At 29.7% G+C, this 24,767-nt stretch overlaps 5 protein-coding genes across 12 annotated transcripts in view; 3 read left to right on the top strand and 2 right to left on the bottom strand.

The window, feature by feature from the left end:
- The window catches only part of HDAC1 (histone deacetylase 1), a 3,898-nt gene extending 823 nt beyond the window's left edge, over positions 1–3,075 (top strand). The window contains exons 2-9 of the mRNA XM_017901404.1: positions 706–818; positions 947–1,064; positions 1,158–1,531; positions 1,607–1,754; positions 1,831–2,116; positions 2,200–2,428; positions 2,830–2,920; positions 3,005–3,075. Of these exons, the coding sequence (XP_017756893.1) occupies positions 706–818; positions 947–1,064; positions 1,158–1,531; positions 1,607–1,754; positions 1,831–2,116; positions 2,200–2,428; positions 2,830–2,920; positions 3,005–3,075 (1,430 nt within the window). The remainder of the gene's footprint in view (positions 1–705; positions 819–946; positions 1,065–1,157; positions 1,532–1,606; positions 1,755–1,830; positions 2,117–2,199; positions 2,429–2,829; positions 2,921–3,004) is intronic.
- Positions 3,076–5,099: 2,024 nt separating this feature from the next.
- On the top strand, positions 5,100–8,612 carry LOC108548476 (putative sodium-coupled neutral amino acid transporter 10). The gene is made up of 6 exons (XM_017901410.1): positions 5,100–5,648; positions 5,726–5,996; positions 6,058–6,194; positions 6,265–6,492; positions 6,579–6,792; positions 7,021–8,612. The coding sequence occupies exons 1-6, from the start codon at positions 5,166–5,168 to the stop codon at positions 8,583–8,585; spliced, it is 2,898 nt and encodes a 965-aa protein (XP_017756899.1). The 5' UTR covers positions 5,100–5,165; the 3' UTR covers positions 8,586–8,612.
- An 860-nt stretch (positions 8,613–9,472) lies between these two features.
- Positions 9,473–15,125, top strand: LOC108548498 (mini-chromosome maintenance complex-binding protein). Of its 4 annotated transcripts, none has more exons than XM_017901447.1 (9): positions 9,473–9,523; positions 9,638–9,915; positions 10,176–10,514; positions 10,618–10,943; positions 11,025–11,204; positions 11,297–11,540; positions 11,619–11,792; positions 11,957–12,025; positions 15,035–15,125. In XM_017901447.1, exons 1-9 carry the CDS (start codon positions 9,517–9,519, stop codon positions 15,044–15,046), a joined length of 1,629 nt encoding a protein of 542 aa, XP_017756936.1. In that variant the 5' UTR covers positions 9,473–9,516; the 3' UTR covers positions 15,047–15,125. The 4 variants fall into 4 exon arrangements, with proteins under 4 accessions (XP_017756936.1, XP_017756935.1, XP_017756937.1 ...); XM_017901446.1 differs by lacking the exon at positions 15,035–15,125 and adding an exon at positions 13,041–13,115; XM_017901448.1 differs by lacking the exon at positions 11,957–12,025.
- On the bottom strand, positions 12,766–15,826 carry LOC108548500 (uncharacterized). Of its 4 annotated transcripts, XM_017901453.1 has the most exons (6): positions 15,756–15,824; positions 15,062–15,584; positions 13,950–14,025; positions 13,677–13,836; positions 13,293–13,535; positions 12,766–13,139 (listed from the first exon to the last, which is right to left on the bottom strand). In XM_017901453.1, the coding sequence occupies exons 2-6, from the start codon at positions 15,133–15,135 to the stop codon at positions 12,910–12,912; spliced, it is 783 nt and encodes a 260-aa protein (XP_017756942.1). In that variant the 5' UTR covers positions 15,136–15,584; positions 15,756–15,824; the 3' UTR covers positions 12,766–12,909. The 4 variants fall into 4 exon arrangements, with proteins under 4 accessions (XP_017756942.1, XP_017756945.1, XP_017756943.1 ...); XM_017901456.1 differs by lacking the exon at positions 15,062–15,584 and having other exon boundaries at positions 15,756–15,826; XM_017901454.1 differs by lacking the exon at positions 15,756–15,824 and having other exon boundaries at positions 13,317–13,535; positions 15,062–15,723.
- A 1,620-nt stretch (positions 15,827–17,446) lies between these two features.
- Ip6k (Inositol hexakisphosphate kinase) lies at positions 17,447–24,767 on the bottom strand. 2 transcript variants are annotated; one of them, XM_017901449.1, is made up of 9 exons: positions 24,575–24,767; positions 23,820–23,946; positions 23,360–23,483; positions 23,153–23,232; positions 22,871–23,046; positions 22,531–22,736; positions 22,102–22,377; positions 18,182–18,445; positions 17,447–18,111 (listed from the first exon to the last, which is right to left on the bottom strand). In XM_017901449.1, the coding sequence occupies exons 1-9, from the start codon at positions 24,695–24,697 to the stop codon at positions 17,886–17,888; spliced, it is 1,602 nt and encodes a 533-aa protein (XP_017756938.1). In that variant the 5' UTR covers positions 24,698–24,767; the 3' UTR covers positions 17,447–17,885. The 2 variants fall into 2 exon arrangements, with proteins under 2 accessions (XP_017756938.1, XP_017756941.1); XM_017901452.1 differs by having other exon boundaries at positions 18,182–18,442.

Raw genomic sequence — 24,767 nt, 5'->3', positions numbered from 1 at the left:
GTCGGCTTTTCACAAATCCATATAGACAGTTGCTGTGCATTTAACATTCGATAACATTTTTTTTTGCCCTTTTCCTTTTTCCTCTTTTCTTCTTTTTCCTCTTACATCCAATTAATTTCGTAAATTAAAGTTTAAATTTTTAATTTTCTATGAACTCGGACATTTAATGATAGGCATTAAATTTTAACGATGCATAGTCAACATAAGAAAGTAAATTAATATACACACATGTATAATAGGCAACATGCATATATGTGTTTGTGTGTATTGATTATAGTTTTAAAATTAATTTCACCTGTTAATGTTAACATTTCTTACGTGAGCATGTCGATTTTTCAAAGAAAGAAATTTATTGAAGGTTATGAGAATATCATAAGAAACCTTGGAAGGCATATTAATTAGGGATTAACTTAGGCAAAGGCAAATTATGAGATTTATTTAAAGTTCTTAATAAATTCAAAAAACATTATATGGTTTAATTAAATTGGTAAACGATAACACTTTTTTTTTATGAAATGCGCGAAAGATTTTCAAGTATATTTCAGTTGCCTGTATTATAGGAAATATTGTATTGTATACATGCATGTGGAATCAAAACCATTTTATATTAATAAAACTGTTGCAAATGTTCAATATAATTTTTTCAGTCTTGCTAAAGCTTTTGTTAGGCAACACAAGAAATAAAAAAAAAAACTTATACTTTAGGTGACATTGGAAATTATTATTATGGACAAGGACATCCTATGAAGCCACATCGTATAAGGATGACACATAATTTACTTTTGAATTATGGTCTTTATAGAAAAATGGAAATATATGTAAGAATTATTAATTTAGTAATATCTTTCATTGCAATGTCTAATACTGATATAATTGCTAATTAAACTAATATATTATAGTGATATTTAACTTTATACCAATTTCATTACTTTTTCCTTTTGTTCAGCGTCCACATAAAGCTACAGCAGATGAAATGACAAAATTCCATAGTGATGACTATATTAGGTTTCTAAGATCCATAAGACCAGATAATATGTCAGAGTATAATAAGCAAATGCAACGATGTAAGCTCATAAATTTAATATTTATATCTTTAGCCAAAGATAAATATTATACATAATAACTGGGAACATAGTTAATGTATTTCTTTTCTTTAGTTAATGTAGGAGAAGATTGTCCTGTTTTTGATGGTTTATATGAATTTTGTCAATTATCAGCTGGAGGCTCTGTAGCTGCTGCTGTAAAACTTAATAAACAAGCCTCAGAAATTTGTATAAATTGGGGTGGTGGTTTACACCATGCTAAAAAAAGTGAAGCATCTGGTTTCTGTTATGTAAATGACATTGTACTAGGAATATTGGAACTACTTAAATACCATCAAAGAGTTTTATATATTGATATTGATGTTCATCATGGAGATGGTGTAGAAGAAGCATTTTATACCACTGATAGAGTAATGACGGTTTCATTCCATAAATATGGTGAATATTTTCCTGGTACTGGTGATCTGCGTGATATTGGTGCAGGAAAGGTAAAAAGTTCTGTTAATAATCGATTTGATACTTATATTTCAAAGTTTTAACTTAACTTGGTATTTTTTATACAGGGAAAATACTATGCAGTCAACATACCATTAAGAGATGGTATGGATGATGAAAGTTATGAGTCAATATTTGTACCTATTATTTCAAAAGTGATGGAAACTTTTCAACCCTCTGCTGTTGTACTACAATGCGGTGCTGATTCATTGACAGGTATACATCAGTGATATTTTATAGAGTTGAAAGAAAAGAATAAAGCAAAAGTTGAATTGATATATGCTTTTTATAGGGGATCGATTAGGTTGTTTCAATTTAACTGTGAGGGGTCATGGAAAATGTGTCGAATTTGTAAAAAAATATAATCTACCTTTTTTAATGGTTGGCGGTGGTGGATATACAATTAGAAATGTATCCAGATGTTGGACATATGAAACTTCAGTAGCTCTTGGTTCAGAAATTGCAAATGAGTTACCTTATAATGATTATTTTGAGTATTTTGGACCTGATTTTAAACTGCACATCAGTCCTTCGAATATGGCAAATCAAAATACTCCTGAATACCTTGAGAAAATTAAGTATGTTTTATCTTAAGGATAGTAAACAACTAATTGTGTTCTTTAGGTTGTTCTTTATTTATCATGTTTTATATTTTTTATAGAACCAGATTATTTGAAAATCTAAGAATGTTGCCTCATGCGCCAGGTGTACAAGTTCAGCCAATTCCAGAAGATGGTGCTGTTATCGAAGATTCAGAGGCAGAGGAAAAAGTAAATCCTGATGAAAGATTACCACAACGGGATTTAGATAAAAGGATACAACATGAAAATGAATACAGTGATAGCGAAGAAGAGGGCGAAGGGGGGCGAAGAGATAACAGATCATTTAAGGTAACATCCATTATTGTTTATAAATACAGTAGTGCAAGCATAATTGTCGCAGTATCGGAATCGTGGCGTATTAATTACCTGTGGATATAGGTGTTCCGAGAATTGTTCGGCTTCCTTTTTAATAACGCTCAACTTACTCGCTCGTGCGAAGTAAGAAAGAGAAGCAGTTTCTGCTACTTAAAATTGTTATTAAAATTTGGAGAAAAATAGAAAGTAAGACACGTAGAAAACGGCGATCAATATGTATTACAAGTGTCTATCATTCGAAGTAATTCCATTCCGCGACAGTTAAGCATGCACTACTGTATGTATTTTTTATTACATTTTGCCTAGCAGGTACAATATTTTATTTGTGTCAAATATTTTTATATATAATTTGATCGTACTTTTGTATTTAAAAGGGTTCTAGAAAACGACCTCGCTTAGAGAAAGGACAAGAAGGTATAGAAAGTGATCTGAAGAAAGAAGAGGACATAAAATCAGAACCAAAAGGTATGTAAGTTTGTTTCTATGCATATAAAGTAAACTTTTATTTTTGCTTTTTTTGCGATAAAACAAATTCTAATATTTTTGTAGAAAATGAAAAGGATGAGAAAACGAATGTTACAAACGAGGAAACAAAGAAAGACGGTGGGGCGAATCCCTGATAAATGGTATTCTTTTCCAAAAAAAAAAAAAAAAGTGGGAAAAGTTCTTATTTAAATCAAGCATAGATCAGTATAAGTAACTTAGGTCAACAAACATATAGTGTGTAATAGTTGTCCATTGTCTCGAACTCGATATACGATCCTAAACAATTACCAAAATTTGTTTTATTATTTGATTTAAAATGATATATCTAACAAAAATATCGATATGTATTGATTGAATTTGAGGCAAAAGACACTGTTTTCACCTATATACACGTTCGAGCGTGTAATTAACATCATGACTGCTCAGCAATTTTAGTATTTATCTCGTTAAATTTATAAATATTAACTGAAACTTTTAAATTGACAATTCATCAAGCAGTTAATTTCTGAAATTTTTTTGATATACAATGAACGGTATCTTGAGTAAACAGTCAATTCTCACAATCTGATCAAAACCTTCGTATTCATTTAGAATCGATAAATATAACTAGTCAAATAAGACAAACAGGTATCTCAAATGTACAAAGTTAAACTTTTTATAAAATTTGAAATTTCCACCAGGATCAGAATATATAGGCAGCTTATCAAGATATCTAATTTTTGTAATTGATATATTTTAGTGAATCATGCAGAAATATACAGATAACGATAATATGTTTTGCATGAATGCTACAATTCTTTATCTTCTTATTCATTATTCATGGCATGATCTTAATTAAATCGTGTAATAAGCGTAATCTATAGCTGGAAGGAAATGAGATTGTACAACGGGCAAGTATTATGGGTTAACAAATTCTTTTACTTCCCATTCTTGTACATAACATAAAATCAGATGTAAACGACATCCTACATGCAATACTATATAATAACGACATAACGCTATTCTTTTTGATATGTAAAATATTTTATTTTATATGTGAAAAATTAAATAGTCAGCACAGAAGAAATTATGAGAAAAATACAGCTGTCAATGAACATATTGAACTCAAGAATAATTATAGAATCTTAATTATAAATTAAGTGAAAATAATGTTAAAAATTGAACATACGTGACCAAGTCGATTTTTATCTGTTCGTCGAGGTTGCAAAAACACTCTCGTTCAAAGAAGAAAAGCAAGAAGAGAAAAAGGAGTATTTTAGAAACGTACATATTAAAATTACCCTCTAGCCATTAATAGTTGAACATTTGCACGAGAGTATATATACATTAATTTAGTGTACATAAGATTAAAATTTTCGCGCCTCGAAAGTACATGGAGAAACAGATTAAATTCGACTAGTTGCACGATGCCAGATAATTAATCGAAGGAGGAATATGTCGATTTAACCAATTGTAATTAAATGCATACCTTTATTGTAATTAAACACATACCATTTATTGTAATTAATTACCTACAACACAAAGACAAAGTCGATATAATACTTGCGTACAGTAAGTCGATTTAAGCTAGATCAAATATCGTACGTATATGTGTGTACGCGCGCGTGCGCGCGCGCGTGTGTGTGTGTGTGTGTGTCCAAATACGAGTAATACGAATGTTTTTAAATATTTATAATAAAAAATAAAGAAATCTACTGTGCGTATTGATGAATTCACTTTTTATGGTGTTGTGGATTAATGAAGCATGCCTTGTTGAGACGAAATGGTGGCGGTTTTGAGAAGCGAGCAGAACGCTTGATAGTTTTTTCAATTATCGTTATAAACAAATTGTGTTTTATCAAAAGCGTGACGTTCAAATCACGGTTTTGATACGTTCAACATGATAATAAATTATTTTATTTGTTCTATACGTATTATTGTTGGTCATACGTTACTGATTAACGGAATCATACATCTAACCTCATCGGAACAATTTATATTTTAATAGGATTTGGAAACAATGCGCGAACTATTATTTATATGTATATTATGAAGTCTCCAAATATCTGTTAAATATTATAACGTTGCTGTCTGTTGGAAATATCCATTCAGGACAGAAATTTAACAATCGATAAAAACGTGTACTCTGAAAATTTTCAGGCATTAATATTTATGCAAATATCATTCTATACAATAATAAATTGACCAGGTTTATCTTGAAAGAAGGAATATAAAAGCTATTAAAATGATTTCTCAATTATCACATATTATGACTCTTGCGAACAGCATTATTGGAGTAAGCGTTCTTGCAATGCCGTTTTGTTTCAAGCAATGTGGTATTATTTTAGCTATTGTAGTCTTAATATTGAGTAGTACTTTATCCAGACTTGCTTGTCATTTTCTTATTAAATCAGCTGTGATGTCCAGAAGACGAAATTTTGAACTGTTGGCTTTTCATGCATTTGGTCATATGGGCAAATTTTTGGTGGAATTATTTATTATTGGTTTTCTTGTGGGAACATGTATCGCTTTCTTTGTTGTTATGGGTGATTTAGGACCACAAATTGTGCGAAAAGTAATAGATAAAAGTCCGGAAGATATTAGGACTAGTTTACTTATAACAACTAGTATTTTCATTGTTTTGCCATTGGGATTACTTAGAAATATTGACAGTCTGTCTACTCTTTGTACTGCTACAATTATATTTTATCTTTGTCTTGTACTGAAGGTAAATAATTTGCAACTGTCTGTATTTGTGATAAAAGCAATTCAATGATAATTTATTAGATATTTTCTTTTTAATAGATAATAACTGAATCTATGCAACATATTTTTGCTGGGGATTGGTACGAACATGTATATTATTGGAGACCATCTGGTATACTTCAATGTGTACCTATTTTTTCTATGGCCTTATTCTGTCAGACCCAATTATTTGAAATTTATGAAACTATTCCAAATGTGTCTTTAGAAAAAATGAATGAAGTTGTACGAGGTGCGCTAAATATATGCACCATTGTATACCTCTGTGTTGGATTTTTTGGTTATATTGCATTTTGTACACAGCCATTTACAGGTATTTATTATACATGCAAACAATCTGTAAATGCCTTACTTATTTATTATTAAATTTGTAGGGAATATATTAATGAGCTTTGAACCTACATTGTCATCCGAGATGATTAAGATGGGATTTGTGTTTTCCATAGCATTTAGTTTTCCTCTAGTCATTTTTCCATGTCGTGCAAGTCTAAATTCTCTATTATTTCGCAGGGTTTGTATTAATTGTGACAAAGTATGGTGATAATGATTTAATAAATTTAATTATTATAACCTTTTTACAGGTATACTCTCATGAACCTTCTATAAATTATTTACCAGAAACAAGATTTAGATGTCTTACTATTATAATTGTAGTTGTTTCTCTTATCACTGGCATTCTAATACCAAATATTGAGTTTGTTCTTGGTTTAGTAGGATCCACTATCGGAGTAATGATTTGCTTGATATTTCCAGCAATATTCTTTATATCTATTAGTAACAAACATACTAATGAAAGACTATTAGCCCAAGTGAGATTGTTAATCAAATACAAAAATTATATTATTCTACAATTATATTATTTATCTTTAATAATTTCTTTTCAATATATGTCTAGGTGATACTATTTATTGGTATCTGCATTATGATTCTGAGTACATATGCAAATTTATATGCTCTAGAAGAATCTGCTAATACGAAAATATTAACAACAACAAATAAGCCTTTGAATCAAATAAATAATTTACCGTTAAACTTAAATAAAGATGATATCAATGCAGTAGCAAATGTTCCTAATAATCCAAATATTGAAATTCCTCCAAATATTAAGGGTATTAAGAATTTATTTATTTATTTATTTATTTATTTATTGTCGTGTCATAGTTTTTGAAAACAGTTATTAATTAAACACTAAAATAGATATCAGTATTAATAATAATACTGATAGTAACAGTAGTAGTAGTAGTAGTAGTAGTAGTAGTAGTAGTAGTAGTAGTAGTAGTAGTAGTAATAGCAATAGCAATAATAATAGTAATAATGATAACATTAATGATTTTCAGAGAAAGGAGGTCAGTTACCAAGTTTAAATGTCCTTGACAAATCTCTCAACTTACAAGCAAATGATATAAGACAGGAACCACCGATACCAGTTGAACGCATAGTTGTCACAGACAAGCCAATGATGGAAACACAAAATCCTGTTGATACTATATTGGTTACTTTTGCCCCAGTTATTAAAAAGATGGTTGAAGAAATAAAAACAATGGATACAAACTTTCATAAACAATCGAACATATTGGTGAAAGATAACGTTATAACACAAACAGAATTTGTCACTGGAAACAGAGAAGAAAGTAATCCCATAATCATGAAAGAAAATAATCCTTCAGAGATGAAAGATAGTTTTATAAATGCAAAAGGACATGATAATTCTATAAATTCTGATGCAATTAAAAAAGAAGAATCAGAGTTAGCTGCTTATGCAGAGGCTGCCAACGTGTTGGTTTCAGAGAGGCATGAAAAACTTAGAAAGACTTTAGAAAAACACAAACAAGAACAATTGCAGATGATGGAGGAACAAAAAGAAATATTAAAAGATCTAAAAGAGCAAAAACAAGAAATTGAGAGGCAAAAGCAAAAAATTATTAAAGACACACAAGAACATCAAAAATACAAAGGAAAATTAAATGCTATTTATAAAAATGGGAAATCTGTTACACAATCAAATAAGAATATTACGGTAATGAGTAGCAGTAATGAAAAAGTACTTCCAAAGAAACAAAAAAGCATCAATGATAAAAGTTCTAATGCAGTTTTTTCTAACAATGAGAACCTAAATAAAGAACAAAATGTTCAAATCGATAAAAATCATATGTTATTTCATAATAAAGTACATATTGAAAGAATTAAAAAAGTTGGAGCAAGTTCAAATGATACAAAAGAATTACCTAAAGGGCCTATCTTAAATGCTTTGACAAAACGAGTATTACAAAGATCTATTTCTATAAATGGCTTTAAACTAAATGATAGTGAACCTGATAAAATCATGTATAATAATAAAAATACTGATACTGATATAATTTTTAATTCGGTAAAGAAGCCGAATTTAAAAATTGGAAAAATACAGCACGAATATTCTCTACCAATTGCATTGAAAATGCGAAATCAAACAAGTATAGAAAATACGTTAATCTTAATAGAAAATAAGTCTGAGGAAAGCGTTCAAATAATACATAGAGATATTTTAGAGAATCACGAACGTGAGAAACGAGAAATTAACATGAAAATTGAAGAAACCAGTACCAAAGTTATAAGTGATATCTCAAGTGAGAAACCTGAATATCTAATAAAGAATTTCTCCATTAAGAATAATCGCGAGAAATGTTTTAAACAAAATGAACAAACGGTGGAAAATTCGGTAAATAAATTAAAGAAAAAAATAAACCAAAATTTATCTAAAAGTGATATAGTTGAAACACCATTGATTAGAACTAATGTATATTTGTCAGAGCAAGGATTTGAAAATGCAGTTTCAATGGATTCAAATATCCCTATAAGAGGAGAATATGTTAAATTGAAACAGAGGGATTTAAAATTCGTAAATACTGCTGAAGATTATATTTAAACTTTTGGAGACCTGATTAAATATAGTTCGTATGATATAAAGTATGCGTGAGAATTTGTTTTTATAGATAGTAATTAGCAACTAGTATAATTTTCATTTGTTATTGTTCCATTATTTGTATATTTAAAGCAGATACAAGACTTTAATATTACTGAATGTTATTTATATTACACAATCATATTGAATATTATTGTACATATCATTATTCTTCTACGTAATCTATGACAAATTGAAATCATAAATACATATATTTTTACATTGAATGAAACGACATTTTCCATTTTACTTACAATATCGTAGTGTTAATATTGATATTTTTTAAAAATAGAGTGCTACAATTTTATTTATTGCTAGAGATGCTGTAAATACTAAATGGCTATGTAGTTTTCTTGTAATTCTGTTATTTATAGTTTCTGTTATAACTTATCAACTCCTATAAAACTATTGTTTGACTAAGTTAGCAGTAATAACAATAATAGCAGTAGTAATAGTAGTAGTAGTAATAATAATGATAGTAATAATAACAATAAATAAATAAATAAATAATAATAATAAATAATAATAATAATGATAACGATGATAATGATAATAATAATAGTGATGATGATGACAATGAGAAGAAGAGGAACAATATTAATAACAATATTTGGTCAAATAAAATTATTTGATCATGATTATGCGAAGAGGTCTCTGTAGTAGCAAAGAACGGAAGTGCTATTATTGGTGAATCTGTATATTACACCTTGTTTACGAATAAAGTGTAGATTGAATAGGATTGAACGTGTTCAAAGTGAAGTAATATTTTTACATTTTTCTTTTCTTTTTCTTTTTTTTTTTGACATTATTTTCATATATTTTGTTTATAAATATTCTTCGAGGTTAATTTGTAATTAACTTTATTAAAACTTCAGCATTTGTGTATAATCTTATAATGACCTGTAAGTAAATGTTCTTATTCAAATTATGTAGCATTTTTCATGCAACCATTAAATTACTGTTAAACGAAATTAGTTACAGGATATATATCATAAATAGCATTTTCCTTATTTTAGCTTTACTTAAAATTACAAATTGGACACCTGAGTATTTTACTGCAAATCGATCGAAATGCAATCTAATTTTGGAAAATTTAGAAGTTTTAAAAGAAATTCCTTTACTAAATACTAATACCCTTCAGACATTCAAAGATCGACAGTTAGTCAGATTTAAAGGAATGATTCAAGATATGCACGATCCTGAATATTATTTGCAGTTGTACGAGGTGAAAAATACTGAAACTGAAATATGTGAGCTTAAATGTGGGATGTACACAGATTCTGCTGAATGTTTGGTGATTATTTTAAATAAAATTTTATTTTATAAGGCCCTTTTATACTTTAATGCTTATTAATCCATGTTCAAATTATATGGATATTTAAGATCGATATAAGGGCCCATAGCAAATATATGGTAGTTACAGGTGTGAGATGCAAAAAGAGCAGCTTATCTCATGTATAAAACTACCTACATAATTTTATTTGCAACAAATATTTTAGAATAAATGTGTTTAATATTTTACTTGCTTAAAATTTTATTATGTATGTTTTTTAGCCAAATGAAATGGTTTTATTAGAATCTGAAAACAATCAAAGTTCAGAAAGGCAAACATGTATTGTAATATCAATTCCTGGTTTAAATGATTGGGCAAAAGAAACATATGGACAATCACATTTAGGCATGAAAGTAATCAATAATCTTAAAAGGAATTTAGACGAAAGTAACAGTAAAATTATAAATAATTTGGAATCAGATCGAAAAAAAGGAAAAATTTTCTCAATTGATGATGATAAGAAAATAGACACTATGACAAGCCAACAATGTCTATTTTCAAAAGAATATATATTAAATTTTCCAATCCCAATGGATGATGGTAGAGCTTGTATTGTGAAGGTTATTAACTAATTTTTGATATTTAATTTTCACATGACTAATAATCTTAAATATATAAACATTCAAATTTTGTCAACATATCTTTTTGTACATTAAATTACAGATATATGAAGATATTTCTCTAAAACTGAATCAAGTTATTGAAATAATAGGTTTCATATCTTTGAATCCTTTTTTAAATGCTCTTCATTATTCAGATGAAACTATGACGCAACCTGAAATTATTGTGCACCATCCACCAACATCTCTTGTTCCTCGATTACATGCTATAAAAATAATTCAGTCAACTAAACAAGATATAAAAATTAACTCACAAATAATGTCTAAAGCAGAATTAATAAGGAGTGATCTTCATTTAATATTGAACCAACTTCTGTTTGGGGATCACTTGGCTGCAGACTACTTGATTTGTCATCTACTATCATCGATGTAAACATATTTGATTCACTTTTATTATTTTATGAGAGAAGAACTAATAAATTTATTTATAAAAGTATCATTTTATTCCAGCTATGTAAGAAGGGATTATTTTTGTCTTGGTACTTATCCACTAAATATAACACACTTCCCTGTAATTAAATATAAAGAATTTCCAAAGGATTTATATAAATTTTTAACACTACTCACAGAAAAAAGTCACTTCTTGGAAATTACATTGGAAAATTTAAATAATTTGACTTTGTTACCAAAGTAAGCAACTATATCACAGTAAGGAGTGATTATTTCTTGTGTGAAAGTTACACACATGATATAATTTGAAATATTTGTTTCTTCTTTATTAGGAAGGATTACGAATGTAATAGGCTAACCAGTGGAGTACTGCAACTTAGTAATAATACACATCTCGTAATAGATGAAACTGGATTGACCACTGGAAAAATGACGCAAATTGGACGAGAGAATTATAATGCGATTTGTGACTTGGTTAACTTTCAAAAAGTGACATATGATTTTACATTTTATAAAATGGAATATGAGACAGATATTCCAGTTTTAATTTTATCAGAAGCTAAATCTTTTATCCCTGTATGAAAGAATTTTTACTAGAAGTATTTTGATTAATTTCATTAATCATGAACGATAAATAATATACATTCATTTTAGTGTCAAACCCAAGTTGTTCTAAAAGTAGATTCAGAATCGAAAAACGTTTACCCTCAAATAATGGAAATCGCGGAACAGTATTTGAAAGATGAAAATAGACTAATAAACATTCGACAGTATTTAGAGACTATACGAGATACGGAGTTTGAATTTAATGATGAAGAAATTATAAAGGTATTTAATATTATTTGACCTACTTTGTTGGCAGAATATATCATACATATGTATAATAAGCCCGTGTTTGCTATACAGTCACAATGTGATACACGCAGTGTTTCTTTTTCTTTTTTCTTCTCTCTCTTTTTTTTTTATGGTAATGTTAATTTTTTTGCCTCTAGGAAATTCAAGATGATTTCATACGATGGCGGCAATTAAACAAAAACGTTGATCATTTACACTCATTAATGGTATTAGCCAGATTATTATCATTGTCATACGGATCAAATGTCTTAACTGTAGAACATTGGAAAAGAGCAGTTCAAATGGAAACGGAAAGATTAAATAGATTACCAGATAAGAAAGAAACCTAATTCAATCGAAAATAATTCATTAATTCATTAATTAATACAATGGATTCAATTGCTCTACTATTAATTTGTTATACCTTTATTTATGTGTATGGAAATTTATTCTTCTTTTGTACACCTTGATATATAGATTTTTACTAAAAACTTTATCATTTTATGTTTTAATTACCAATTTACGGTACATGGATTGAAATATTTGCAGTTGTGTGCCAATTTTTCTTGTAAAACGTATAAAATGTTGGAATACGTGCTAAATTGTGTAACATTAATTTACTACACATTCACTAAATTTCATTTCACAAATGCGAGTTAATGTATCTTTACATTTTGGAAATGAAAATAGCACTATTTTCATTTTTATATTCTTCAAAAATATTTCCAGATGAGAAATATTTTCAAGAATTCCTCGATTCGAATATTGACTAATTTATATTTAAAAAAAAAAGTACAAGTAAGATCGTCGATTTGCTTTTGATTTAAGTATTTGGACATTAAAAAAAGATAACAGGATTTTATTAATAAAAAAAAAAGAAAGAAAAAATACAAGAAAGAGAAAAATGTCAAGGTAATAGTTGATGATAATTTTATTTAAATATCCATCCATTATTGGTAGCGTAAAATTGAAAATAAGTTAGAAATATAAATTATATTTAATGAAATAGTTTTAATCAGATAAGAGTTATCGTTAAAAGAGATTGTCATTGGTTTATGGACGTATCAAATATTCTGTCGGGATAAAATTCGAATTCGGGGAATTCTGAAAATTAGGCTTCCGCGAACTCAGTTTTATCATAGCGATCTACATTTGAAATTCCCTGTACCGTATCGCTGCCCGTTAATTTACCAAGTCTTTGTTCACGTTCCTTTCGAACTAATTCCAATCCCCTTTTTGCAGCTTGTGCATATCTTTTCGAAAGTGCAACCTCTCCCTTGACGCCTGGAATATGACCCGTATAGCCTACAATTGGTGGTCTTTCAGGAGAAACTTCATAATCTGTAACAGTAACTTTCATATTTTAAGATATATTCCAAGATGGTTATGATATTTTATCTGCTGTTTATTTAAGATTCTTTTTACACTTTATTAAATTGTTTATTGAAGATTCATTCAAAATCGAGAAAATATAGTTATAATAACAATACGTACGAAAAGTAATTAGTCGATTTTTACCATGATCATAATGGTGGTTATGATGAATATGAACACCTATGTTATCGGTTCTCGTTTGAAGTAAATGATTTTTAGAGGCGACACTTTTTTCAATCTTAGTTTGTGTAAGGTCTCTACGAGCTTTCAATTTAGTTTGATTTTCGCGCCATTCTCTGGCACCCTCTTCCACGGCTCTCATAAAGGATAAACCATACCTGTTATTAAATCCAGGAATATATCCTACAATAAGACGATTATGCGCATTAATTAATTCGTTTTTGTAATACGATAAGATACAATACAATACGACACGCTAGGATACGATACTTCAATTTCGCTTCTAATTTTTACTCACCTAAGATCGTATCTCAATCTATTTACCAGTATATCCCAAGATGTACGGAGGTGCTTTGAAGAAATGTGGTTCACTTGTCCAATCCGTATTGGTGTTTTTCTCCAAAACACTCATATGTTCGCGCATATTCCTCTCGGAGTTGGGTCTATAAGGTCCTGTCTTAAGGATTTTCTTTTCGAGTAATTCCTGCATGTTATAATATGTAGAAACTTTGATTAACTTTACAAGCGAATCTCATCTGTACTTTTGCATCTTTTCCTTGATTTCCTCTTTTATACGTATTATTCAAATACCCGTACCTTCATAATTTCTTGGGTACACGCTCCGAATCGTTTTCCAACACGAAACCTAAGAGTGGGACAATGTCCGGTGTACCTAAAATTAATACGAAGAAGTATTATAATGTACTCATAACGAAAGCAGCACCTCAAAAATGGATAAACCAATAAATAAGATTTCTAATCTTGTAACAGTGAAAATAAACAAGCGCATTATTTAACTTCTTGCGTTTAACCATTACGTATGCAATGTACATGCGTGTCATTAAATTATCGGAAAGAAATCCAACTGACAAAGGAATTAAAAAGAATTGGGCCGGTTTATGAACTCTTTTAAACGTTGTATTTGAACTATTAGATCAATTGGATTATCTTTTTCTCGTTAATACATTTTTCATCGTTTCATTTAAGAACAACCTAAATACAAGTAACACATACTTAATAGCTTAATCACATATGACTCATTTATTTAATTGTTATTGTTTGAAATTTAATTTTCCATAGCTTGTTCGCATCTCTAGCCCGTATCTGTTATATCGATTTTATCGATCATTCTATCATACTAGTTCTATACTAATTGTACATAGTTGCTAATCGTTTTAATTGGAAACAATAAAATCTCAAGTTTTTCAAATCGTTCTATTACCACATTGTTGCTACTATCGATAATCGATATATCGATGCGCGGATACAAGTGTACATGTGCACATGCGTCGAGACGACTGGGATAAGAGCATAATGCTTTAGGCGCTAAATTGTGTGCAACTATTTCATGCATAACACAAAAGTTTTTGTTTTGGAAAACTATTCAAACCATCGGTAATTTTGAAAATACATGTCTTCGTGTATTAGAAAGTTGTGCTATCGCGTATCGCATTGTGTTGGTATATAGGTACATTGCGCAACCAAAAATTAACGGTGTTACTTGTTATGGATGTTATGAAACGGTGCAAATTTAATTGATACCGCGTAATACCCAAGGTGCAAGTATTTGTCGCAGATGGAAATTCGAACCCGTCTTGGGACAAGATGAAAGAGGAAAAAATGATTCTTAAATTATACTACGCAATCGGGTACAGATTAAAATATCGGTATTATTGTTTCAGGTGTGCGTGTAACTCGTCGAGTCTTACCCAGGCAAATGAGCGGCATAACTCTGTTTAAAAAAACGTTTTCTCTGCTCTTCAGACACCGAATCGAAGACCATCTTTCGATCGAGATCATTAAACGCTTATTGCGTCATGGTATGGTCAACGCTTTCATTCTCTCTTTTCTTCAATCGTCTTTCCTTTTTCGAGTGTTCTCTTTTCGAATATCTCTTTCTTTTACGGTCTTTTATAACGTAAATTTCTTTGCGATTCGTTCGTTGTCAAGTTTAATCGTTTAAACGAGATACTGTGATTCGATAGTTAATTGCGACTTGTTTAATCGTACGAGATGCATACAAATAAGTCTATGTATGTACACTTGTGCCGCATACCAAGAGGAATCGAAGCGAATGTTAACACGTGCTACACGCGCAGTAGTTGGATAAAACTGTATATTAGATTACTTTGTATAGCCAAGCGAGAGACGTTACGCAATATCTACGTTCCATTAGGATCAAAATTGCATCTCCAGCATTCCGCTAGTTTCCGCGCATCTTTAACTTTTTTCCTATAAAGAATTTTAACATGCTTTCTCAATTCTTTCAAGTTAAGGTACTTGATTACTTGATATCCGATATCTTTGTATTAGCATATCCTTCTTCGTTGTTATTTCGCAAATGTTAGACGCTAAGCAATGGTACATAACTTTCAATTACCATTATTTAATTACTGCACTTACTTTTAATCATGAAATTATTTTATTTTATTCTTTTTGATTTTCCAAAGTTACTTTGTTACCGAACAGCTCAATCGTTGACAACCTTATTTTCCGTGTAATTTAATTGTCCTTCAAAACTGTAATAATACACGAAATAAACACATGTATTTATTAACAAAATTTAGAAAATGCCTAATAAGAACAATTGATCCTACGCGTAATATTTACATGTATGTATTAGCAAAGAAATGCACTATGAAATGTCTTTATTTTGTAATCACAAACGTAAAGTGTGTCGCGCGTTACCGTTTTCCTTTCGCGTTTCATCGATAACTGGATACGATTTAACACCAAGCAATGGTCTCCTAGGAATAACTCAACTTCGTTACCTTTAAGAAGATCGATACGCATCGGCGGTGGGGAAAAGGAGAAGAAGGAACCACTTGAATCTGCTATAATCGGTTGATTCGAAAAAGTCAAAAATCTTACATGTATCGACAAAAAATCTACAATTGCAAATTCACAGTTTCTCATAAAATACAATACCTATTATTTCTGCGTCCCACGTTTTCCTTCTTTCTCTCTATCTTTCCTTTACAAAATTTGTTACATATTTTGTTTATTCCTATTAAATTCTTATGATTTTTAATCGAGAACTATGTATTCTGTGTCTCGTAACTTCTTTTTCCATAACATATGTTATAAATTATACCACAATGATATATAAATAAAGATAATTGCCCGAAAGAAAGAAGAAAACGGATTAATCCGTCAAATTGGATTCCTTTGATTAACAGGCTATCTAATTTGAAACGAAGTCGAAAACTCGGATATATATATATATATATATAAAAAAGGCGTTAAATATACATGTTAAGTAGATCCAGCGAATGTATATTATTTATCGTTCAACCGAAGTTCATGCTTTCAATGCATGATACTGTTCCTTAAAGTTTAAAGTACTTCTATTGTCCTTCTAGTCTAATTTATTAATAGAATTAAATGGTTGCAATAATAGTATATCTAGTATATTATACATTATGTGCATAAATATTAATGAAATGATCGAAATTTATTTTTACATTCAAACAAGACGATTCAAAATAGACAGCAACAATTCCTAGAATTTGCTGTCTGTTAAGGTTACAGAAAAGCGATGAGTTAAATGCTTTAAAGTATAATAAATAAACATATTCTTAAAAACATGTTAACAATTTTTTAAATTCGCTTATTAGGTGTATCGATACTTATGAACGCGTGTACGCGCATTTACTTATGTTTTTAACTTGAAATTGAAAATGATTTAACATCAAATGAGTTTTCGCATTGTTTATTGGAATAATGCAAATTTTATGACACTGCATAGCTAAATATATTTTTCATAATGTACCGTTATATCATTTCTATGATTTATTTTTTGCCATATAACTTGTAAAAAATTCTCGTCATAGATTTGTTGTGTCTACCTATTAGATCATTTAACGATTTACAAAAGTATGTTATCTGTCTGAGATAGACTGGAAAGGACGAAGAACATACAGGTACATCTTTCCTTAAAAATAGCTTTTTTTTCTAACTGTTTTTGTATTAAGAATCATATATATATACAGTGATCGTATAACAGACAATTCTCGCATAAAGTGTACAAATCACCCCCATTCCCCCACTCCCGTCACCCCCCCCCCCTCTCTCTCTCTCTCTCTCTCTCTCTCTCTCTCTCTCTTTCTCGCTCGCTCGCTCGCTCCCCTCATTCACTTACTCAATCTTCTAGGTCTCCATTCCCCATCCCCATTACCCCATCTTCTAATTTATTTGTAAATTAAATAATACTTTGTAAATGTCAGTTTGTTCTCATATACATCACTGCCATATACACTTGTAAATTCTGCTTGCATACTTTGCTCGTACATATAATGGAACTTCAGAACATAAAATCATACGTCAGAAATACGTATGCACAGATCGGTCTCAAAGAAGTTAATCATGTTTAAGAATCAGAAATTTGTCACCAATAATTTTACTGCGAACCAAAGATTCTTCATCTACGTTTCTTCGTCAACGTTTTCTCTCAAAATACACGTAATTGTTTTGTTTCTCAATTTGGTTATTCTATAAATACAAACAGGCCCATGTTGGTCAAGTATTTACGAATTAACCTTCAGTCAAAATTTCAAGAAGAAGTCGTCTTAAGCTATCAAGACCGGTTAGAAAACCATAGTCTGGACCTTGATGCACCATGGAAGTATGAGCTGAGTTACAAGATATACTAGAACCATGAACAAAAGTTGTGTGTGCAAAGTCGATTATTCTTACATCGACTCGTGCTTCTTGACATTTTTGTTTCATCTTTCTCGTTCGATAAGGATAAGACGTGTACCTGTGAAACAAAACGTTCCATGTATTTTATTAGTTTTCTTATCTCATCGTAATTACGAAATTATAGATACCTGTTCGTCATATCGGTACATTCGTCTTCTATTCTCTCTTCCCTCTCGTAAACGTGAAATAATCGATGTCTTTGTTTCCTTGATCCAGGATCTGATCTAATTTCAATGTCGGAACTAGCGTCTTGTATCTCATTTCCCGGATTTTGTTTGAAACAGAATTCATCGTTTGAAGTGTCGTAAAGCATCCACTGTTCGTATCTGGGAGATTGGAGCACCTTGTCGATTAAGCTGTCCGTAGATGCGACGAAAACAGTCTCCTCGCTGCTGAGATTGTCAGTTGGTCATCGCATAGAATGCATTATTAATTATTATTGCTTGGTTAATTTGCTTCTCTTTGGGTATTATATTGGATATCAACACGTAAAAGATTTAATATGGGCCGCGCAAAAAGTTCGCGATGATAGCTATATTTCATCGATCCTTTTGCTAAGAAATTATTATACAAAGAGAGAACCAAATAACTGACTACTTGACCCTAGGTTACGAGATTAATATAACAAATGTCACATTGCGTCATTCCTTCTACTTTTTATACTATTCCAATTTTCATTGAAGAACGCATAAAAACCATAAATATACGCATGTAAAATGAATTAGAGAAATTGAGATGTAAAAACTTATTATATCGCGAAATTTTCACACAGCCCTGTCATTAGATCTCACATGATACAATGTATGACCTCTTACCATATATTAATAACCCTTTTACTGCCCAGACCGTAGCGGGCATGCAGGCCCTGTGGGTCATATATTTTCGAGTAAAAGAATGTTTATATCTAAATATACAGGATGCAAAGTAAATGGTGATTGCTTTCAGAAAATTCTTTCTTTATCTTATAGTACGAACTGAAACTTTTCATACATTGTTTGACTCAATGTAGTAATCGCTAGTGGTAGATGACAATAATTTTTACTAAGCCACGTTATATACTGTTATTTTTACTATTATATTGTTACGAAACTACGTATTTCATAATCGTTCTAACAAAACTTCGAGATATCCTAAATATCGTGAACATTATTACCAAATATTATTACATCTTATAAAAGAAAAAAGAAGAGGAAGCAACTTAGTAAAATCACTAAAATTAATATACAATTTGCAGTTTTTACTTTATGAAATACATTTCGCGAAAAAGTAATATAATATTAATGCGGTGCAAGAAAATTTATTAATTAGCACTGTTGTTATTATTACTCTATGCATGTACTGACTCCTTTTACACTAACGATTCGTTCTTTTTAATTCGTGCAGCAATATAAAAATTACTTAGTGCATATCTCAATACATTTAATACAAGATATAATTTAAAGAAACTTATTTTCTGCGAAACAAAATTCACCACTTACTAATCGTCTTGTATATTTGCTTTAATTAATTGCGCAATGTAAAGCTAAAAGTTAAGTTATAAATATTCATTGAAATATCAAAAAGATAGATACAAATACAAGTAGATACATATACAAGCACGCACACTCGCAGATGTTGCATACATGTATATCTATCTGTGCTACACATATATAGAAGTTGGGAATTTAACATTACCATACACTGAGACTCTATTAGGAAAAATAAAAATTAAAGATCGACTAGATGGAATTTAAAAAAAATAAAAAACGAAAAAAAAAAAGAAGAGAGAAGAAAATCACACGTACGCACACGCACGCACACGCACACATTCTTGATATTCTTCACATGTTCTGATCAACGACTGTCATATCGTAGGATTATCGATGAACAAAACTAAATAGGATAATATTTGACTTTGCAAATAACTCGCATTTAGAAACTACTTGTAAAAGCTACGCAACTTCCTCCAAACATCTTATCATATTTCGTTATAATTGTATGCAAAAGTTAACATTCAAACGACAAGATAATGTGAGCATGTACATGCACAAGTTATGAAATACCAAACTGTGGTGTGCTGTAATTACTTTTAAAATGTATCTAAAAATTTTCGTAACTATGTATTGAATTTAAATTGCAGGAAATCATACTGAACATGTTAAAAACCTATTTCTTATCAATGCACGATATTTTATGAAACATTCCTTGCACACATATACATATTATATGTATACATGCGTACATATATATACATATGCATGTATTCGCGCGCGCGCGCGCGTGCGTATGGGTAAAGGAAGGGCACACGTGTGTGTGGGTAGGAGAATGGGCGCGTGTTTACATATATATGTATGTATATATGTATGCATATGTGCAAATATATGTGCATACGCGTAATACGATGTATATGCTCTTTTAACTTCAATATTTTAATGCATAAATATTTGCACCTAATAACTTTTGTAGAGTTGTACTCTACTTTTGAGCAGCAATATACCTACGAAAGGATTTTGAAATCCACCACTTTCAGCTTTGATCCTCCCCTAAGAAACTGATCGGGCTCGATTAGGGACTGGTATTGCCGCGCTTTATTATAGTTCGGCCGTAATAAAGAGCAGTTTTCTAAAAAGTGATGGTACACAAAAATATACATGCTTAAATTACGAAAATATCGCACTGCCAGCTTTTAGTGTAACGATACGACAAAAAATAAAAATAAATTACTCGAAGGCAAGCGTAACTAGAATTTGCACCTATTGTAAAGTCTTTATGTAATTACTTGTTCAATTGTCGATTTTTTAATTTAAGTAAACACGGCGCAAATTCTCTTTTATGTTTGTTTTAAAATTTTGTAATACCTTATCGAATCATTAAGAAAACGTATTGATAGTACTTCTTACTTGATATTGCAACCACACATCTATTTTATTCGTTTATTTTAATATCCTAACAAACTTAAAAATGTTAGGTATATAATTTTTAGCTTAATTACTTATTATTCACTCTGTTAAAAATAATACCTATACTCTAAGAATATTTATAATGTCATGTACGATATACAATTTCTAAAAGTATCAACACACTAACGTGCTGACAGTACGATATTTCCTCTAAACCGGTTTTTAACAAAATATAATTGAAATAAACAACTCGAATACATTGGAATCGTCGTAACAGCTAACCCTCCAATTTTCTGATGGAGTATGTTATACCGTCAAATGTAACACTAATTTGTATTCGATAAATACAGTTATAATATGTCACGAAACACAATTAATATTTTAATATATTTGTTTATCACGTCGAGCAACGATAAGAGTTCCAATAAATGCTTTTATTTCGAGGAGGAAAACACGCAGAAAAAGAGGAAAAGAAAAAAAAAAAAAAGAAGAAAAAAGTAGCAAGTACTTACATGTACATGTTTTGATTCGGTCGAAATATTAAAAAATATGCCGAATAAAATATACGCATAATACCTTATAATTACATACTTCACCAGACAGTGCATATTCCAACTTCTATTCAGTATATCGGAGGGTTAAACGTATTAAAGCAAAATGTTTACATTTATGTGTGTAATTATCAATTGTCTAATCATAATATTTAAAACAAAAAGGAACTATTCATTAGATTCCTACTGTTGTAATACATTAAGGCAGTAAGTGAAAACAGCAAATATGAATAAATGAATTAATAAATTACTCGACAATTGAATAAACTCACGAATAAAATTATTTTTATTTAAAGATTACTTTGCAATAAATTTGAAATAGCATCACAACTTTAGGAATTTAACTCAGGATCTTCTGTATCGAATCGTCTTTTACTGTAAATGAATTTCAAGAAAATCGTAAATCATACGTATTGGAATACGTTTATAAATATATCAGGTCCAAATTTTTTAGAGAAATTTTTTTAATATACATATTAATAATTAATAACTGGTTTGAAGTTTAGAATTCCAAACAATTGCGACGAATCGAAACGGAACAACCAATATTGTCTTATCGAAAAATGTCAACGACAATGTTTATTCACTAATGAACGAAAAAAAAAAGTGATCACACACCTTGAAGGATAAAAATTGGCGATACGTTTGGCCCCTTTAGATGTTTCACCAAATCCTCTGTGCAATGTAGTTGTTTGACAGATTTCTTCTTCGATCGACAGATTATAATCTGCGGAATTGCTACTTATGTCACCGTCATAACTGCGATTGGAAGTATGAGAATCGTCACTGATGAAACTAGAATTTGTAGATTCTTCGTCCATTCGCAATGCAGGCGAGGAAAGACCGAATCCCGAAAAATCCACTTGATAACCTTCATAAACGACTAATAATGAACTGAAACAAATTTAAGAAAGCACGTTGCAGATAATGTTATCAAACGGGTGTGAATAATTTTCTCTTATAATTCTAAAATTATAATATTTTAAGCATTTAAATGCGAGACATAGTTTCTAAAAATATTCCATTGACATATTTAAGAAAACTTACCACGAATAAAATCGATAGTTGCTTTGCCTTTCAATTGCACGCCGTAATTGTTCTAATCGCGATACTACTTTTTCGATAACTAACGTTCGTAAACAAAAACCATTATGGAAAAACCGATACAATGCTGCTTTAAAACCTTCTTCATTCAATTCTCTGCCCCAATATTTATCTTTTTTTACATAATGATTGGTATCGGCTTGATAAACCTGTAACAAACATTATTTTTCCTTGCTATAAAATTCCAAATAATATATTGGTGTTGTTTTATTTTTAGTTAATATTAAACAGATTTAATATAAAAATACTACTACATATAATACAGTTTCCTATAATAGCAAACCTGCATTCCACATAGTCTAACACCTAACGAGGCTGATGTACTAGCAGCACATTTTGCAATTTGTTTGTTACGTTTCTCAGCTGATGCATCATCACCATGCTGCCTCGTCCCCATTTTCAGATCCAATATACATGGATGAGTGTACTGTGATGTTATATTTTCCAATAAAAGAAAATCTATTTTTATACAAAAGAAAAAAAGAATATAATGGTACTTCAATTACATTCCATAGTTCTTATTATCTTTTTTCTTGAACACTTAAAGAATTCTTGTTAGACATACATTGTCTGTTTGATGCGTTATCCAAATGCATTCCTGGTTTTAGTACTTCTGCTAATGTATTATCTCGATGAACTTTCATTCTAAAACAAAAATTACAGTAGTTGAAGTTTATTGTTATTACTTCTCTTAGCCTTGAGAAGTTAAGGTATTTTATATATTCAATGATTTCACATAATCTTTACAGTTGAAAATCATTTAGGTGCAAACCTTAATACATCTTCCCTTTTCCTTTTATTTAAACTATGTCCTTGCCTGTTATCCTGTTCTCTGAAACTAGGGCTATAACGTTTATCTAAGGTAACCTCACCACTATTGGAAGCTTGCAGTACACCTGAAATATTCGAAATAATATTACACTTTTAATATTATTTCATATTATGGTGTGCTACTATTAGTTATAATCACATAGATATGAAAATATGTGAAAATGACTAACTTAATTTATTGATTACTTAAATTTTCATCAAAAGAATTTTATTGTTTAATTCACTTAAAATATGGTATTTTAAGTGAATTAGTTAATTCTACTGAATATTTAAACAGATGCACATATGTTTAGTTCTTACATTTAGATATGAATTTATAAAATGTAATAAATATCCATATTATAATTATGAAATAAAATTACAAGATATAAGCAAGGAAAAATATAATAAAACTATTTTACCTTTAAATTTTGGGACGAAAATTTGAATGTCTTGTGGAATGTTTTGATAAAAATTAAGTTCCCTGCAGTTTAATGGTTTACAAATAGTATTCTGATTAAGTAATAGTAATCTCGTATGTCCACCAACCTATAGAAATTGTACAAAAGTGTTGATTTGATTAGAATGCACGTATAAAAATTCATAAGAATACACGAAAAGTATCACACATTTATATAAAATATATAACATAATTTACCAATTTTTATTTTATTTGTTCTTGCTATATAGATATTTTAAAAATCTGTGACTCATTAAATTTCTTTAAACAATTATTTCTTAGCCTTTTTTTTCTAGTTTGTAATATTTTCATTACAAATTCTTTTAAATATCGGATTATATTCCCCACTTTCTTCTATGTAAAAAGTATATATGTATATATATATATATATATATATATATATATATATACACATATAACATATGACAATAAACATATATGTCATAGAATAAATTATCATTTAAAATAAAAACAAAAAACAATATTTCATTATATGTTAGAGTTACAGATGTGTATATATATACTGACTGGGCAGATTAATATGATTAACGTTAAAAACAAGCAAAAACAATTTTTTACACTGAAGACCAATATTACATATTATAACCATAAAATGAAACAGTAAAACAGTAAAATATAAATGGTAATGCGAATAATTTATGCATTATTTTACTTAAACACAGAAGTACAACTCAACAAGACCAATCATCACCCTACCTGATTCTTAAGTGGCAATAACGCAACTTCTTCATCATTTTCCTGCAGAAAACAGGAACTATTTGTACTGTGGCACTGCGATTTTGTTTCTCCCATACCCCAGGTACCCGATAAATATACCATAACTGCTAATTATAGTTCAACAAATAAAGAAACACCAAAACAATTTGTTCACAGGCTTTGTATTTCTTTG

This window comes from Eufriesea mexicana, unplaced genomic scaffold (genome assembly GCF_001483705.2).
Source record: "Eufriesea mexicana isolate 0111107269 unplaced genomic scaffold, ASM148370v2 scaffold1523, whole genome shotgun sequence".
NCBI lineage: Eukaryota > Metazoa > Arthropoda > Insecta > Hymenoptera > Apidae > Eufriesea > Eufriesea mexicana.
Note: the sequence above shows the minus strand (reverse complement) of the source record. Positions and strands in the feature narration are given on the sequence as shown.